Source organism: Perca flavescens, chromosome 23, assembly GCF_004354835.1.
Source record: "Perca flavescens isolate YP-PL-M2 chromosome 23, PFLA_1.0, whole genome shotgun sequence".
Taxonomy (NCBI): Eukaryota; Metazoa; Chordata; class Actinopteri; order Perciformes; family Percidae; genus Perca; species Perca flavescens.
The window spans coordinates 11,444,297-11,460,009 of NC_041353.1; the positions used below are offsets into that span (position 1 = coordinate 11,444,297).

General features: G+C 42.2%; 1 protein-coding gene across 1 annotated transcript; it reads left to right on the top strand.

Moving 5' to 3' along the window:
- The first annotated feature begins 163 nt into the window (after positions 1-163).
- st8sia1 (ST8 alpha-N-acetyl-neuraminide alpha-2,8-sialyltransferase 1) lies at positions 164-14,993 on the top strand. Its single transcript, XM_028570793.1, has 5 exons — positions 164-967; positions 2,514-2,658; positions 10,441-10,550; positions 13,505-13,597; positions 14,129-14,993. The coding sequence occupies exons 1-5, from the start codon at positions 789-791 to the stop codon at positions 14,607-14,609; spliced, it is 1,008 nt and encodes a 335-aa protein (XP_028426594.1). The 5' UTR covers positions 164-788; the 3' UTR covers positions 14,610-14,993.
- The last annotated feature ends 720 nt before the right edge of the window (positions 14,994-15,713 follow it).

Sequence of the window (15,713 nt, forward strand, 5' to 3'; positions counted from 1 at the left end):
ATTTCAAGCTGTTCCTTTATTTCCATCAGCTGGTGTGGATGCTAACATGTAGCTTTACCCTAAATGAGGAAGAATTTTTGCTGTGTGCGTTCTGTGTACAGTATGCATTTATTGTGAAGGTCGACTTCCGTTTTCACCCGTGCCATTTGCTGGCGAACTTGACGCGCCTCCAACAGCACAAGAAGCACTTTGTCTCGGCGGAGTGGGGAGTTGACAGGCGAAAGAGGGGGATATAGAGGGACACTGAATTGGACTGGCCCGGTTCACTTACGCCGCAGACCCTGCCGCAGGACGAGGACAGGAGTCCCTCGGAGAGGACCGGAAGGTGGGAGAAAGGACATCAACTTGGACTGGATCGGAGACCCTCGGAGGATTGGGATACAGAGGGGCACCACTGGGCGGGGAGGGGGCCCACGATCAGGCTGTTATGATGGTGGTGATGCACCGAGAGCAGAGCAGAGGATTCCTGCAGAGCCCGACACATTGCACCACAAACCCGCAACCCAGTGTGACCTTCTGCAGGGTTAGACGCTTCTGCTTCTCTCCATCATAGCCTCGTCAACACAAAACCGGATTTCCAAACCAAAGCTTGACCCAATCAACCGGGTAACGTTTACAGTGTACCCTGCGAGCTCCATTCATTCTCCACCCCGTTTGCGGGATGAGACGGGGATTTGAATCTGGACGGAGAGATTAGCTTCGAACCGAGGCTGCCTTGTACTGCACCGGTTTCGATGTGCATGCAGCACCGGTTGTTTTGAGCCGTGCAACAGACAAGAGGAGGAAAGATGTTGGTGCGATGCTACCGGGGAAAGCTGTCGGTGTGGGCCGCTCTGTGCGTGCTGGTGCTCTGCTGGTTTTACATTTTCCCCGGCTACAGACTCCCCCGCGATAGAGAAATAGTTGAGGAGGTGCTGAGGCAGGGCGAAGTATGGCAGAAGAACCAGACGGGCATTGATGTATACAGGTTAGTCTCAGGTCTCAGATGTCTTTCCATTTGTTTAACCCTTGTGTTGTCTTCACCGACGTCCATTAACTTGTCATTCCGGGTCAAAATTGAAAAATGTGTGTTTTTTTTTTTTACTTTTTTTTACTTTTTCCGAATTTTTGGACGCTTTTTTATGCTTTTCAAAGCTTTTTTATTCATGGTCAATAAACCTAATATAATATTGTACTTCATTTTTGAGTTTGAAAAAAAGCAGATATGAATTATTTTGACTAATTGAATAGTTAAGATCGGAGGATGTTGAGTGAATCACACAGGATGCTGGTTTGAAACCATTTAAACATTTTTCTTTTTTCAAATGCCATGAAATTTAAACAAAACAACCAAAATTCAATGGAAGTAATCATTAAAATTACCTGCTAAGAACATGGATGCATATCCATACAACGTGTAGGCATGCATCCATCAAAGTTATTTTGAGGCCATTTGGTTGTTATGAAACCCATATTTCTGATATAAAAAACTTTGAAAACGGGTCAAATTTAACCCGAGGACAACACAAGGGTTAAAACATTGTTTCCCAAAGTGCGGCCCGCGGTACCCCCAGATTTCCCTTTTTGCCGCTGATTGTTTCTACCCTGTATCCACTACAGCGCATAGCCTGGGGTTCTCTTTGGACATTTTTTTTTATCATTGAGTGCCTGTGACCTCTTTTGTCTTCATTTGGAGTCCCTGAACATATGGGCATAATGTCATTATGATGAGACTGTAATACCCAAAGTAGTTTATAGTATTGCATAAAATCCCACAATTATGCACACAAAAAAAACATTGTTTGGTTTGAATCTGTCAGAACTGTGCAAGATATCCTACAGAAATATTACAACTGCAAAAACCACAGGAGATACAAACATCATAAACACTTCTTATTTACAGTAACGTCAGTAGCCTAGCTACCACAGACACTGTGTGGGTATTTCATTTAGACTACACTAGATTTTAAAAGCATACCAGATCAACAGGGCATGTTAGTCACCCTGTGGCAACCTTGTTTAAATCTCAGTTAGTTGAGAATATGTGCAGACAATTCTCCGAGGCAAAGGCGATAAGGGTACTCAGAGAAGGTGACACCTGCCGAGCAGCCGACAGGGCCTGCAGGGAGGATGTGATGCTCACTTGGGGCTGTAGCTTTAAAGCCATGGAGCTTTTTAAATGCCTCTGTTTGGTAAAGTTTTGCCCAATGGAATTTATCAGTTGAAAGAGTGAAAAAGCTGAGTAAAGTCCCCACTTTTGAACATCCATTTCATGAGCCTGTTATTGAATCTTGATATCCTTAAAACTCCAGGCGTATATAACTTAAATAATGTGATCATTTCCTCTGACGTACAGCACTTACACACACTTTGTCTAGTCATATTAACACACCCTACTTTGGCTGTCTCTTGGCAAATCATTATCTTATCAGTCTTATCAGAATCCTAGCAGTCCTGTTGAATCCAGTTTGTGTCTAAGTGTCCAACATTGCCAGAGACCAGACTTTATTATTTCCCACATCCTCTCTGCACAGGAAGTTGCTGACAGAGTGCTGCGATCCGCGGAGGATGTTTGCGGTGACCAAGGAGAACTCGCCGATGGGCAAGGTCCTGTGGTACGATGGCGAGTTTTACCACTCGCACACCGTCAACAATGAGACTTACCCACTCTTTGTGAAGGTATGTTACATAATAACCACAAATAGAAAAAGGGTCGTTTTCCCCTCAGAGAGCCACAGACTTCTTTGCCAGAAGACACATGACTGTGAGACAGGCATCTGTGTTATTGAAAAGACCAGATGATGGGAAATGATTTTGCTCCCACTCAGCGCAATACGACACTGCTGTGGGGGCTGTGGGTTTTAACGTGGGTCCTTGTCGATCGATGGAGGCGGGGAGGTGGGCAGTGGAGCAGATAGACACTCTCTGAAGGAGAGTGGGTTACTGGTATAGCGTTCTGCAGTGTGATGGGAGTCAGTATTAAGACGTGCAGGCCGGTTAGAGCAACGCGACAGTTATACACAGTTAAAAGCAAGGATGAAAGTAAGATACTCCATCTTAAACTTTCACTTTTATATTATTCACTAGGATGTGCATCTTTCACTTTTCTTTGTCGTTTCTATACGGACAGGATGTGTTACAGTTTCAAAGGTGCAGATGAGTACACATCAGATTCCTGCTTTGTGTTTATTCCTCAAGAGGTTAGATCCTGTCATGTTGTATTTCCACTTCAAAATGGAGATGTTGAAACCAGGAGTAAAAACTGGAGGAGGATGTGACTCAAGTGTCTGCCTCCCTTTTCCATGTCGAGAATTTAGCATTGTGCAAACATGGACAGTGTTTCCCACAGACTAAAAAGCAATTAGCTTTTTCCCTGTTGGATGCTGTCCTCCTCTCCTACTCTTTCTTCAATGCCTAACAAATATATCTCTATCTCTTTCTCTCCCTGACTCTGTCTTTTTGCTTGAGCAGCACTGGTTGAAGCCTGAAAATATTGTAAACAAAAGAATAACATAACTAATTACACTGGTCGGACTGTTGAGCTCTGTTTCAGACTGATACCTCCTCAAACTTGCGACTAGTTAACTTTCTAAAGCAGGCGCAATCGTTGTATTCATTGTATTCAGAATATAAAATATTTTTATAGAACTTTTTAATGTGCAATTGTGTAAAGGTGTTCACAAGATACCAGGAGATCACTTTCGTGAACTTGTGAATTTCGCCAGCCGTCTTCTCTCATTTTCATAGAGACAGACGCTGTGTGCACGGAGGGGAGGGGCTGTGTGTGTGTGTGTGTGTGTGTTGTGTGTGTGTGTGTGTGTGTGCGTAGCCTATGTGAGAGAGACGCGAGAGACGGAGGAGAGCAGGGAAAGGAAATGCAGCTGAACGAATACGCTGCATGTTTTAAATAGCGTTAAAAAAAAAAGTATAACGAAACGCAATATGTGGCAGCCTGTGTTGATTGTGTGGTGCACCGCCACAAATTAGTCTATGTGTGGGAAACACTGATGGACCTAGAGTGTGTATTTATGCCTCTGTGGATGTGTATCTGTATCCATATAAGGGCTATTTTTACATAGCTTCATGCTTGTGTGTGGGTGCGCATGTGGATGAGGGTGTTTGTGCTTGGAAAAAGAACTGAATGAGAACCTTTGGTGTAAGTGCTGTTGCCGTGGTTTTTGTATCCAGGGGCAATACACCTCACTAATAATGAAGATTGGATCCCTATTACTGATGCCACAGATTTGTGGTCTAATATCCTGGTTGGTAAATGCGATGAATGTGTGACCCTAATTTGCAGGCACGAGCTGGGCATGTTCATTCATGAGGGATGGGGGAGGTGAGGGCGAATAAATGAAGAAATGAGAATATAAAGCGAGAGTGGCCGAGCTGAAACACAGTGTGGGTGTGGGTGCATGAACGTACTACAATGGGTTTTAAACGGTTTTTCCACACTGTTTTATTGCTGATAAGTGTTTATGCTGTTAAATCAGAATACATTAGTTCCAACATGGCATCATGACTTTGCGTAAATATACACGGCACTTTCATAAAGCAAAATGGCGTTGTTATTGTACGCATTTTCAGCTATCCACGTGTATGCCTACGCTGTATACAGCTGATGTAAACATACCCACCATGTTGCGTGTTATCGTGAGAGCACGACGTAATATCGCGAGAACGTCACACGCCTGTAAAAAAAATAAAATAAAAAATGGTTGGGTTTAGGACAAGAACACAGGGAAAGGCTTTAGTAACAAAACAGTGACAAAAACACGGAAAATAACGACAAATACGCTTAGGAACACAATAAATGGTTGGGTTTAGGAAAGAAAATCGCCGCACGCGGGACGCGAACCCGGCTCTCCCGAGTGAAAGTCCTGTGAATCCGAAACATATTTGTATGGCCCGACCCCACTAGAGAAAAGCAGGATGATGATGCGTTTTGTAATTTGGGCAAACTGACCTTTTAAAATGAATCATAAAAAGTTATCCTTTACTAGTTTTATCACTTTCCTTTCATACATTCCTTGTTCACACACAGGTTGAGTTATGTAAGCTAATCTTTTCACTGTGTTAAGTCACTACTCTTTCACTCAGGGATTTAGCTGGTTTTTTTTGTTTCAGACTCCAGTGCATCTCCCTGCCCAAGGTTAGCTTGACACCTCCTGCATTGTTCAACTTAGTGCTTGTGTGAGTCTCCGTCTAACGATAGCATGGCCTATTTTTGGAGGTGTGGTTGCACTTCCTCTACAAGCCTATATTGTGGCCAGTTGTATGCGTGTTTCCCAGAAGGAAAGTAACTAGTAGTTAGGTGGGATGGACAAAGCACAAGCTCACACACACACACACACACACACACACACACACACACACACACACACACACACACACACACACACACAATCTGCCTTGTCAACTACCAGTGCTGTGATTGCAGGTTTAACCACAGACAACCAGCCACACTGTGCCAAGCCGGCAACAGCTACAGTATCTGGGCATCTGCCAGGGAATGTGCCAATTAGGGCTTTGACAGTTAATTGTTGGTTAGTTCAATGGCTCAAACAGAGCAACCATACATACAGTTCACTGGACTGTACAGTAGATTCCTATGATCTCTTCTTATCTTTTAGGTATCCTAAAAACAGTCCCTCCAGGATTTCGCGGCCTTTTTTTGAGATTGTTGCGGTCCAAAATGCCTGATTTCGCGGGAGCTTTTGTAAAAAATTGCGATAAAAGTTGCAATGTATTTTGTATGTTTGTTGCAATGAAGTTGCGGGAGACAGTGAAAGTTGCGTTTTTTTTTTTTAATAGTTCTTTAAAAATAAAAAGGAAACATGTTTTGGGGAGAATAAAACTATCGTGGGCTGAGTTTTCCTAGTAACCTTACCAAAAAGGCTAATGATGCTGCAAATGTTGGTATAATATGAAAATGGCTGGTGGATTTAAGACAAAAAAATAATAATTTATTGAATGAATCAAATTTGAAAATATCTATCAGTGGCTTGTTGATCTTTACATTGTTAGTTAATTTCCTAACCTGGTCTGGGACTCACATTCATACAGTTTGATAAAGTACTGACTTTGACTTATCATTGCACTTACAATAACGAGCGTAGCTGTCCTCAATTTAAGTCATCGTGTCGTCTCATCTCCTTTTTCTCATATATTGTTGTTCATCTACAAAGTATGACAGCTCATTCGCATGCACACCGAGGTTCTGCTTTGCTCTCATTACGACAGCGACACTGAAAAACCAAACAATATGTCAAAACAGTAGCTGGTTCCTGCTTCTCAAATGTGAGATGGCTGCTTTTCTCTGTTTTATATCATGGTAACTTGAATATCTTTTAACTTTGGGCTGTTGGTCAGACTGTCAGAAAAAAACATTATTTATAGTGTACTGTTTCACCAATTCCTGGCATGTTATGGACTAATACATTTATTGAAAGAATAATCAACACATTAATTAAATTAAAAATGATTGTTAGTTGCAGCCCTACATTAAAATGAACAAACCAAACCAAAATCGGTCAAGATATTGGATTTATAACGTTCCAGAAATAGCTGGACCACGTGCTACTGTAATAAGTGTCCCCTTCTCAAATGTTCAGCCCAACTTGCTGGTTCCCCTCCCCTGCTTGATGTGCTGTTAACAGGGTATTGTCCTCTGACTCAACCCCCTGTCACGCTCTAAAAGAGACCCTGAGGCAAGGAGATGAGTGTGTACATTTGTGTGTGTGTGTGTGTGTGTGTGTGTGTGTGTGTGTGTGTGTATTCTCAAGTATGTGCACTCCAAGGGGAATAATGAGCACAATTGTTTCCGCCATCCTGCGTAATCCATGCCTCTGACTTAAATGCAACCAAGGCAAAAAGAAAGGACATGTTTGGCCCTTGCTTCATGAAGTGGTATTTCAGTGTTCTCTGTAACAGCTTTAATACTATCCTACACAAGGCTTCAATTGATATGATGATAGGGCAGTGATTCCCACCCCAGGGGTTACTTGTACCCCAGTGGGTACTTCTGCAGTTGCCAGGTTGTATGCTGGAGAGATTGTGAAGTGGCTCAACTAATTACAGAAATACAAATTGATAAAAAAAAACATTCTTGTGATTGAGTGTGTAAAAATTAGTTAGCAAGCTAGTAGAGAATTAACTCTACTAGCAAAATAACAGTTAGCTAAACATGATGAAAAAACCTTTCTGTTAGCTAAAAGTAATACATAAAAAGTTCAAATATTTAGCCAAAAGCATAGGAAACTAAGTAATATATAAACAGTTGAAATAGTTAGCTAAAAGTAATGGATAAAAACAGTTCCATTCTCTAAAAGTAATGGAGGAGCAGTTAATGGTTAAATAATGTGTAGTTTATTTTACCCTTAGTTTTGTCAGGTTAAAGGGTGCTTAAGTTCAGGCTTTGGTTAGATAAAAAGTTTAGGACCATGCACAAACCACTGTGCAGAGACAAAGGAAGTGTGCAGAGCAGATTGTCAAAAGTATTCACATGCATTACTCAAGTAGAAGTATAGATACTAGGGTTTGAAAAGACTTCTGTAGAAGTTGAAGTATCAACTCAAGCTTTTTACTTAAGTAAAAGTGTAAAAGTACTGGTTTCAAAACTACTTAAAGTATAAAAGTAAAATTAATGTAAGGGGGAAAAAATGCCATTCAGGACAAAAGCTTAGCCCGCCCCACAGCGGCCTATAGTGCACTACCCCACCTCCACAAAAAAACGTTTTTCTAAAGGCCATAATGGCTATAATAATGTTATATTAAAATCATGCCTGCAAACTCAGAAGGGCTGAAAAAAAGGTGACACATCTCCTCTGTGTTTTTCAGGCAACGGCAGCTACAGTCTGGTGTTGGAATCCTCTCCAGTGAAATACAGACACACTTTACACCGTTTAGCTGTCAGCATTTTAACCGTGTTTACTCTAGGGCTGGGCGATATGGTTGAAAACTGTATCACGATATAAGTTTTTCATATCGGTCGATATCGATAATTATTGATATTTTTTATGACCTATTTAAAATAAGGACCAGGAGAAAAATATATTAAATTTAAACATTTTTATTTTAAACTTAACCCTGCTCTGATTATAATCCCCTCAGTTATAAAAGCAGAAATGTCAACACAACCATGGAAAACACTCAAATAATTAAAATGTAAACAGGTCTAAAATCACAATGAACACTTAACAATTATCACTTAACATTAAGGTGCAAAATTAAAGAATAAGTAAGAAATGCTTAATAAAGTGTCATAAAATAGTGCAAAGTGTTAGCTAAATATAACTATTTTCTGCAGGTTTAGTGCTAGGTTGGTAACCTGGCTTCTGGACAGCGCTCAGCACGTCTGCCTTGTCTGCCTAGTGTTTAGTAAGGCGCTGATGCAGAGTACCTCTCCATGGTGGTCTGCTGCTTGTAGTGTTTAGTAAGGCGCTAATGCAGAGTACCTCTCCATGGCGGTCTGCTGCTTGTAGTGTTTAGTAAGGCGCTGATGCAGAGTACCTCTCCATGGCGGTCTGCTGCTTGTAGTGTTTAGTAAGGCGCTGATGCAGAGTACATCTCCATGGCGGTCTGCTGCTTGTAGTGTTTAGTAAGGCGCTGATGCAGAGTACCTCTCCATGGCGGTCTGCTGCTTGTAGTGTTTAGTAAGGCGCTGATGCAGAGTACCTCTCCATGGTGGTCTGCTGCTTGTAGTGTTTAGTAAGGCGCTGATGCAGAGTACCTCTCCATGGCGGTCTGCTGCTTGTAGTGTTTAGTAAGGCGCTGATGCAGAGTACCTCTCCATGGTGGTCTGCTGCTTGTGCCGTGTTGCAGCTGCAGATGTTGTTGGACGTTGATGGCGAATACGGCTGTGCTCCAAAGTGTGAGCGCGGCTAAAGTGGTAAAACAAGTTTATGGTATTACCAGTGTTGGTCTGACGACATTGGTCTGACTACGGTCAGACTTATAAAATCCCCAAAACTGCCATACTGACTTTTCCTGTTTTATCAACGATTTCCTCGCTCGCTGCGGCACTCACTTTCCACTCCACGCCGGTTCTGTTATTGAAGAACACGAGACAGCGATGTGGCGCAACCAAACATGATACTGTTACATGATTGGCTGGTTAGAGTGTCACTCCCCACGTTGCTAGGTTGCCAGAGAGTGAGGGCCTTTGTTCATGCAACCAAACTTGATTCACAACCTCTGGTTTCTTCTGATAAAGAAAAACAAGTTATCGAACGTTTTATCGACAACATTTTCTATTGATTATGTGTCTATCGGGATACATATCGTTATCGTTTTATTGCCCAGCCCTAATTTACTCCAGCTGCTAGCTAACGGTAGGCTAACGTTACCTGCTGCCAAGTGTTTGTTAACTAGCGTCCCGTGCAGCGATGTTTTAGTTCCTTCTAATGTCCATTTTCGGAGCATCAGAGAGAAGCGCAGGCATTTAAGTAGCACCCAAGTAAGGCACCGAAATCCGCGTTGCTATTCCGTCCGGTAGATAACGGTCGTTAAGGCACCGGTGCCGTATGAGCACCGGGTCTGTGCATGTGCATAAACCAATAGGGTGTCGGAATGGTATATGTTTATACTCATCCAACCACAATCAAATTCACTCTATCCGGATGGCGTGATTTATCTGGATAGGGTTTTTTTTTTTTGTGTGTGTGTTTTTTTGAACGATGACGAGTCGGAATGAAACCAAGCCGAACTGAAATAGGAGTAACGAGGCTATTTTTAAAATGTAAGGAGTAGAAAGTACAGATAATTGCGTGAAAATGTAAGGAGTAGAATTAAAAAGTCTGCTGTAAAATAATTACTCCAGTAAAGTATAGATACCCAAAATTTCAACTTAAGTAAAGTAATAAAGTATTTGTACTTCGTTACTTGACACCTCTGGTGCAGAGACAAAGGAAGTGACATTTACCAGATCACAGATTTGATTATAATCGGAGGGTAGGAGAATAGATAACAATTTTGTTTGTTTCCATCTTTGACTTTGGTTTTCTCTGAAAAATAATATGTGGATACATTTAGCTGAAAGTTTACATCTATGGTGCACATATCTTAACATTGCAATATGCAGATCCAGTTAATTTTGTTTACAGGCGTGAGGAAATTGTTTTTGCATGGCAGTACATCCTTTTCTTTGCTGATATGTCTATTGTCTGTTTTTCATTAGAAAATGTACTATGTATAAATATATACTTTGCTCTTGATGCATATCGCAGATACGGAATCTAATTCATAAACTGAATGACTTTGACTCACTTCCTCGCTTCATAGCTCCTCGCTGATTGTCTGTCAGCACAAGAGGCTGTGAACGGAAATTAGCAATAGGCCAAGGTCCTGTACATAGCTGACCACAGGGTGACTGTTTTTGTGCATGTGTGTATGTGGCTTTGTGTGTTAATGTCCACGTGCTTGTGTGTACGCTAACAGAGCTGCATGTTTCCTTCTGCCCAGGGCAACCCTCTGCAGCTGCCCCTGAAGAAGTGTGCAGTGGTGGGCAATGGTGGCATTCTCCGACACAGCAAATGTGGACAGGACATTGACCAGGCCGACTTCATCATGCGGTGAGACACAAGGCACTCTGCAGGGCTGTTAGTGCAGGCGTGTGCATTGTATATGACTGCTTCACTGCTCCTCCAAATGTGAATCGCCCGTGCCCAAGAGAGTAGCCAAACACCCTCAGCCATAAGTGAAAATGAGTGCTGGTGTCAACTGTAGGCAAGAGAGAGAAAAAAAAACAAATAAATGGGCCACAGCGAGGGCAAGAGAGAAAAAGAGGTTTGGCGTGAGTCAGCAACTAGAAAAACACTAAGATGAGGGAGGCGATGAGCAGAAATGCATTAAGCAGAATAAAACTGGTGGAGCAAAATAAAAGGAGAACACTCGTTGAAACAAACTTGATGCTGGTATAGGGACATGCGAGGTGACGGGGACTTTGGTGGAATCACACAAGGAGAATAATTTTGAATGTGAGATAAAGGTGTTTTTCTAAGTAATCAAAGAGATGCATTTCTATTGGTTTTGATTGAGGAAAAAACCACCTCAAAGGAAGCTGTAATCCTCCTTTAAAAATGTAACAACTACTCCAGAGTGTTGAAGAGAGAGAGCTAATGTTTGGTTAAATTTAGACCTTGAGCGGAAGGAAAAATGCATGGCGTTTAAACTTCAACTCAAACAGAAAGCTCTTTTACAGAACCAGGAAAGAATATCTAACTAACAGGGAGCATCTGATAGTGGATTTTATATCTGTCAATGACTGAAGGGTCTTAAACCAGTAGCAAAAATACAGTTTTATTCAGATTATGTTTTTATTATTATTTTTAATCTGCCTATCTGCACTTCCAGAACCGTAAGCATGAAACCCCGAGTTGGTTTTATCCAGTAACAATTAAAGAAAAGTTCAAACAAGATTGCTGTGTCCTCAACAGTGATGACTAAAAAAGAGAGAAAGGCAGTGTTACTTTGAGCAATTCTACTATGACTGAAAGTAAGAAAAAAAAAAAAGTAAATAATATGGAGCCATGGCTGGAAGATGCAGACAATATGCCGTCTGTTCTGCCATGAAGATCAGTTTTATTTTACAGCCGTCTCAGTCACAAGCCACAGCCATGGAGGAAATCTGACCTTAAAACTGCTCAAACTGACAAACAGCCGACCACAATTTCTAACACGCCAGATATCCATCTGATCGTCCAAGACCAAGAATGTTGAATGTTACAAAATTAATGAGGGATCATGCCAGAACTGGACTTCACATCACAACCTTAGCGGGCAGACGGTTACTTTGCATAACCAGCAACAGCAATTTCCACCTCTAGACCCTCTGCACCATTACCAAACTATCAGTACAATCAGAGGAGTTGATGTGGTTGACCATGATTGCTACCAGCCCTCAAAAGAGTAAACCCACTGCTTTGATGTACAGATAGCACTCTGGATAAGAGAAAAATACGTATTTTCAATAAGTGCAATGCACTCTAAGCCTAACAAGTCCCAACCCATCTGGTAACACTGAATTCTAGGAGCGCCTAGATAGCCGAGTGGTCACAGTGCTTGCTATTTAACCGCAATGTTCAGGGTTTGATTAAACCAACAAACCAACAGAATTCCATTTTGGGGTCAAATATTTGATACACCGAGTCTGAAATGGACTGTTTAATAAGATGATTTTGCCAGCCAGTCAACATCACTGTAAGTTATGCCTGGTAGGTCTTGTCATCATATATACCGATTTCTGCCAAACTGTGACTCTACATCTACACATTAATTGACGGTAGTGGTTCAGGCAACCACATTTAACTGACTTGAGATGGCCAGAAAAATGAAAATTGAAAGAAAGAGTTGACATCAGGAGCTACCCAGAAGATAGCAGAACGGTTACTGAGATAGCTGAACCTAAACTATAGTGGGAGCTTAGTCACTAGTTTTGAAGCAAAGCAGGGTGGAGGGAGGAAACACTACAGCAAGGACACAATGGCAATATTTAACATTCACAAAACACAAGGAATCCTATCCAGCTGTCATTTATTTCCTCCATCTGCTGATCATAAACAGCTCTAATGTGATTAACCACATATGAGGCTTGCATATGAGGTAATTATTCCATAATTGTTGTAATTTACTCTACTAAACACATTGTCTTGCAAACACGAAATGTAGGTTTAGGACGGTAATGTCGCTGTCAATTTAAATTACCATTATTACTGAAGCTGAGACACTGTTTGTTGGTGACAGAGAGAAACTTGTCTTATGTAAAATATGGTAATATGTTTTACTAGTCATCACTGAAATACAGGGTGTAAGTACAAAGGATCATTGTTACTCCAGTTATTAAAGATGTAAAATATGGCAACCATACTGCCAGCTTTGTTGTGCAACAACTTCTCAGCCATGTCATTCCACTTTTAACATCTCTCCTGCTGTTGCTGCCTGTAGTATTATCATTAGCCCCATTACTTCACAAGTAATTAACGATCTTTGACATGCTGTTTCCATTGCAAACACAAACACATAAAACCACGTGGGCAGGACATGTTGCTTCTCTGCTCGCTATCATAATCGGATCTATTCAGATAATGAGTAAAATAAATCCTTTAACTGTTTCTACTGTAAGTTCCTACCATAACTAACTTTATATAAATCATAATCATGGGCAAGATTTTGTGTGTGTGAACTAGGGGTGTGAATCTTCACTGGTCTCACGATTTGAATCCATATCCCGATGCATCATGATGCGTCACCTCCTCAATATTATTATATATTGCTACACATGGTTTTCATCAACAAAGTTAAGCAGTCAGATATATATGAACTCCCCTTTTTATTGTATCTGCTCTTAAAAAAAGACACTTGCCGAATGTAGCGGAGTTTGAACACAACAGACGAAAGGGAAAAACAACAAAAGCAACGACTGGAAAATCAACAAGTAACATCTGTAGGCAACAATCGATGCAGTGATTAATTTCAACATCCCTGGTGTGAAGTGTTAAATATACCGTGTGTGTTTTGTTCATTTTAGGTGCAACCTTCCACCGCTTTCAAAGGAATATGTGGTGGATGTGGGAACCAGATCACACCTGGTTACAGCCAACCCCAGCATCATAGAGAAAAGGTAAACAGTCAAAATCAATTCTGTTCTCAAACAAAACACTCATCAGTTGTGCAGAGATAATGATAACTTACAGAACAGAGGACATACATGTACAGAGTAAGTTTGAGCATACTAGCGCAGGGTTTTTCCTGACTCTGAATGGGGGGGGTGGGGTGGTGGTGTGTGTGTGTGGGGGGGCAAAATGCCAAATTCTTAGCATTTTGGCACTGATTTAACTTTGGTGCTGGCTGAAACCTCTTTGGGGGGGGGCGCCAAAAAATCCTCTATGCAGGAAAAACCCTGCTCTAGCGGACATAGCTAATGAGTTATGTTGTGGAATCAGTGTGGTGATTTGAGGAGATGTGGTAGTGGGCAAGTGGTAGAATCCCCCATAGTGTTCCTGTAGTGTTACATGTGACAACACAGGAAATCCATTTCCTGTTTTTAGACAGTCATGAAAGGAAAAAGGCAGCACACAGCTGCAGATGAGTTGGCCAGTTATCACTCATGAGGAACACAACATATAAAAATAACTCCCGTTCTTTCTCTCAGATTTCAGAACCTCCTCTGGTCGAGAAAAGTTTTTGTGGACAGTATGAAGGTCTACGGCTCCAGCTACATCTACATGCCAGCGTTCTCTATGAAGCCTGGCACCGACCCGTCACTGCGGGCGTATTACGCCCTGGCGGACACCTCCTCCAACCTCACCATGCTCTTTGCCAACCCCGAATTCCTGCGCACGGTGGGAAAATTCTGGAAAGCCCGCGGCGTGCACGCCAAGCGCCTCTCCACGGGGCTCTTCCTGGTCAGCTTGGCCTTGGGGCTGTGCGAGGAAGTGACGGCCTACGGCTTCTGGCCGTTTTCCGTCGGCCTGGACGAGCAGCCGGTCAGCCACCATTACTACGACAACATCCTGCCCTATAAATGGTTCCACGCCATGCCTGAGGAGTTTGTCCAGCTCTGGCACCTACACAAAAGCGGCACACTGCGCATGAGAGTGGGACGCTGCCCCCCTCAGGAAGGAGGGAGTTAGAGCTTCTTAATGAGTGAAGGGACAGCTGTCAGTTGATGTGTAGAGGGCTACAGGAAGCAGAAGAAAACATTTGGGGTGTTAAGCGGCAGGAAGTTGTTTGTCATTACAAAAATGGGTGCAGATAGTTCCTCCGAGGAACCTCGGCACTGCACCTGTGTCCGAACACACTGCTGCCCCCCACCCCCTTAGCGTATCCCCAATTATAATGTGAATGTCCGCCACCTAGACCAACAGCATTGGGGACAGATTGCACACTGACACATGCAGTCAAACACACACACACACACACACACACACACACACACACACACATATTCCCAAAACTTGCCTCCTCCATTTGTTTCTAAGATTGTGTGTGTGCATGGGTGTGTGTTTGTAGCAAGCCTCAACTGACACTAATAGGGTGAAAGTGGGTGGAGTTGGATGGGTGGGGGATGTTTTTTAGTTTTTTGTAAGCTGACTACTGTATCTGACTGAACTATGGGGCAGCTGGACCAAACCCCCCCTCTGGGTCTTTGTCAAACAGAGAAAGAAGGGAATGGAGGACCAGGGGGAATAATAAAAGGCACTGAAACAAATGCTAGCAACAAGGGAGAGATAATGGTGTCCTGGTACCTAGTAGCTTGAATGGGACTGAAATTGAATGGAGGGAGAAAAAAAAGACAGGCGGGGAGACAGAGTGAAAGCTGGCTGGTATGTGCATTAAAGGATTTTTCTCTCTGCTTTTCTTCAACCGAGCGCTTGATTGGCATACTCTAGTGCCAAATCGAGCTCTGTTCAGAGCAGGAGCTTTTAGAAATGGAGTCTTAAGTACTATATACCCCAGAATGTTGAGCCAAGTTGCATTTAAACCCTTCATTTGAAAGGGAAATAGAATTGTGGTGTCCATGTATTGTTTTTGCAAAATGTGGTTTTCAGGAGTTAATGTGAATTATTTTTTAAAGGTTCATCAGTGGCCCTGAAGAGAAGGGAGAAAGCATTATCAACATTTGTAACCAGTAGGAACCTCACCTCAAAGTGGACATTATTACCTGACTGTCTTATTTGGTACGATTCACTAACAAACAGGCTTCTTAGGTAAAAAAAAAAAAAAGTTGTCTTTTG

Excerpts from the sequence above, each read along its gene's own strand:
- st8sia1 (XM_028570793.1), top strand. The coding sequence starts at position 789 with ATGTTGGTGCGATGCTACCGGGGAAAGCTGTCGGTGTGGGCCGCTCTG. Across the intron at positions 968-2,513 it reads ACGGGCATTGATGTATACAG|GAAGTTGCTGACAGAGTGCT; the intron begins GTTAGTCTCAGG and ends CTCTCTGCACAG. Across the intron at positions 2,659-10,440 it reads CTTACCCACTCTTTGTGAAG|GGCAACCCTCTGCAGCTGCC; the intron begins GTATGTTACATA and ends CCTTCTGCCCAG.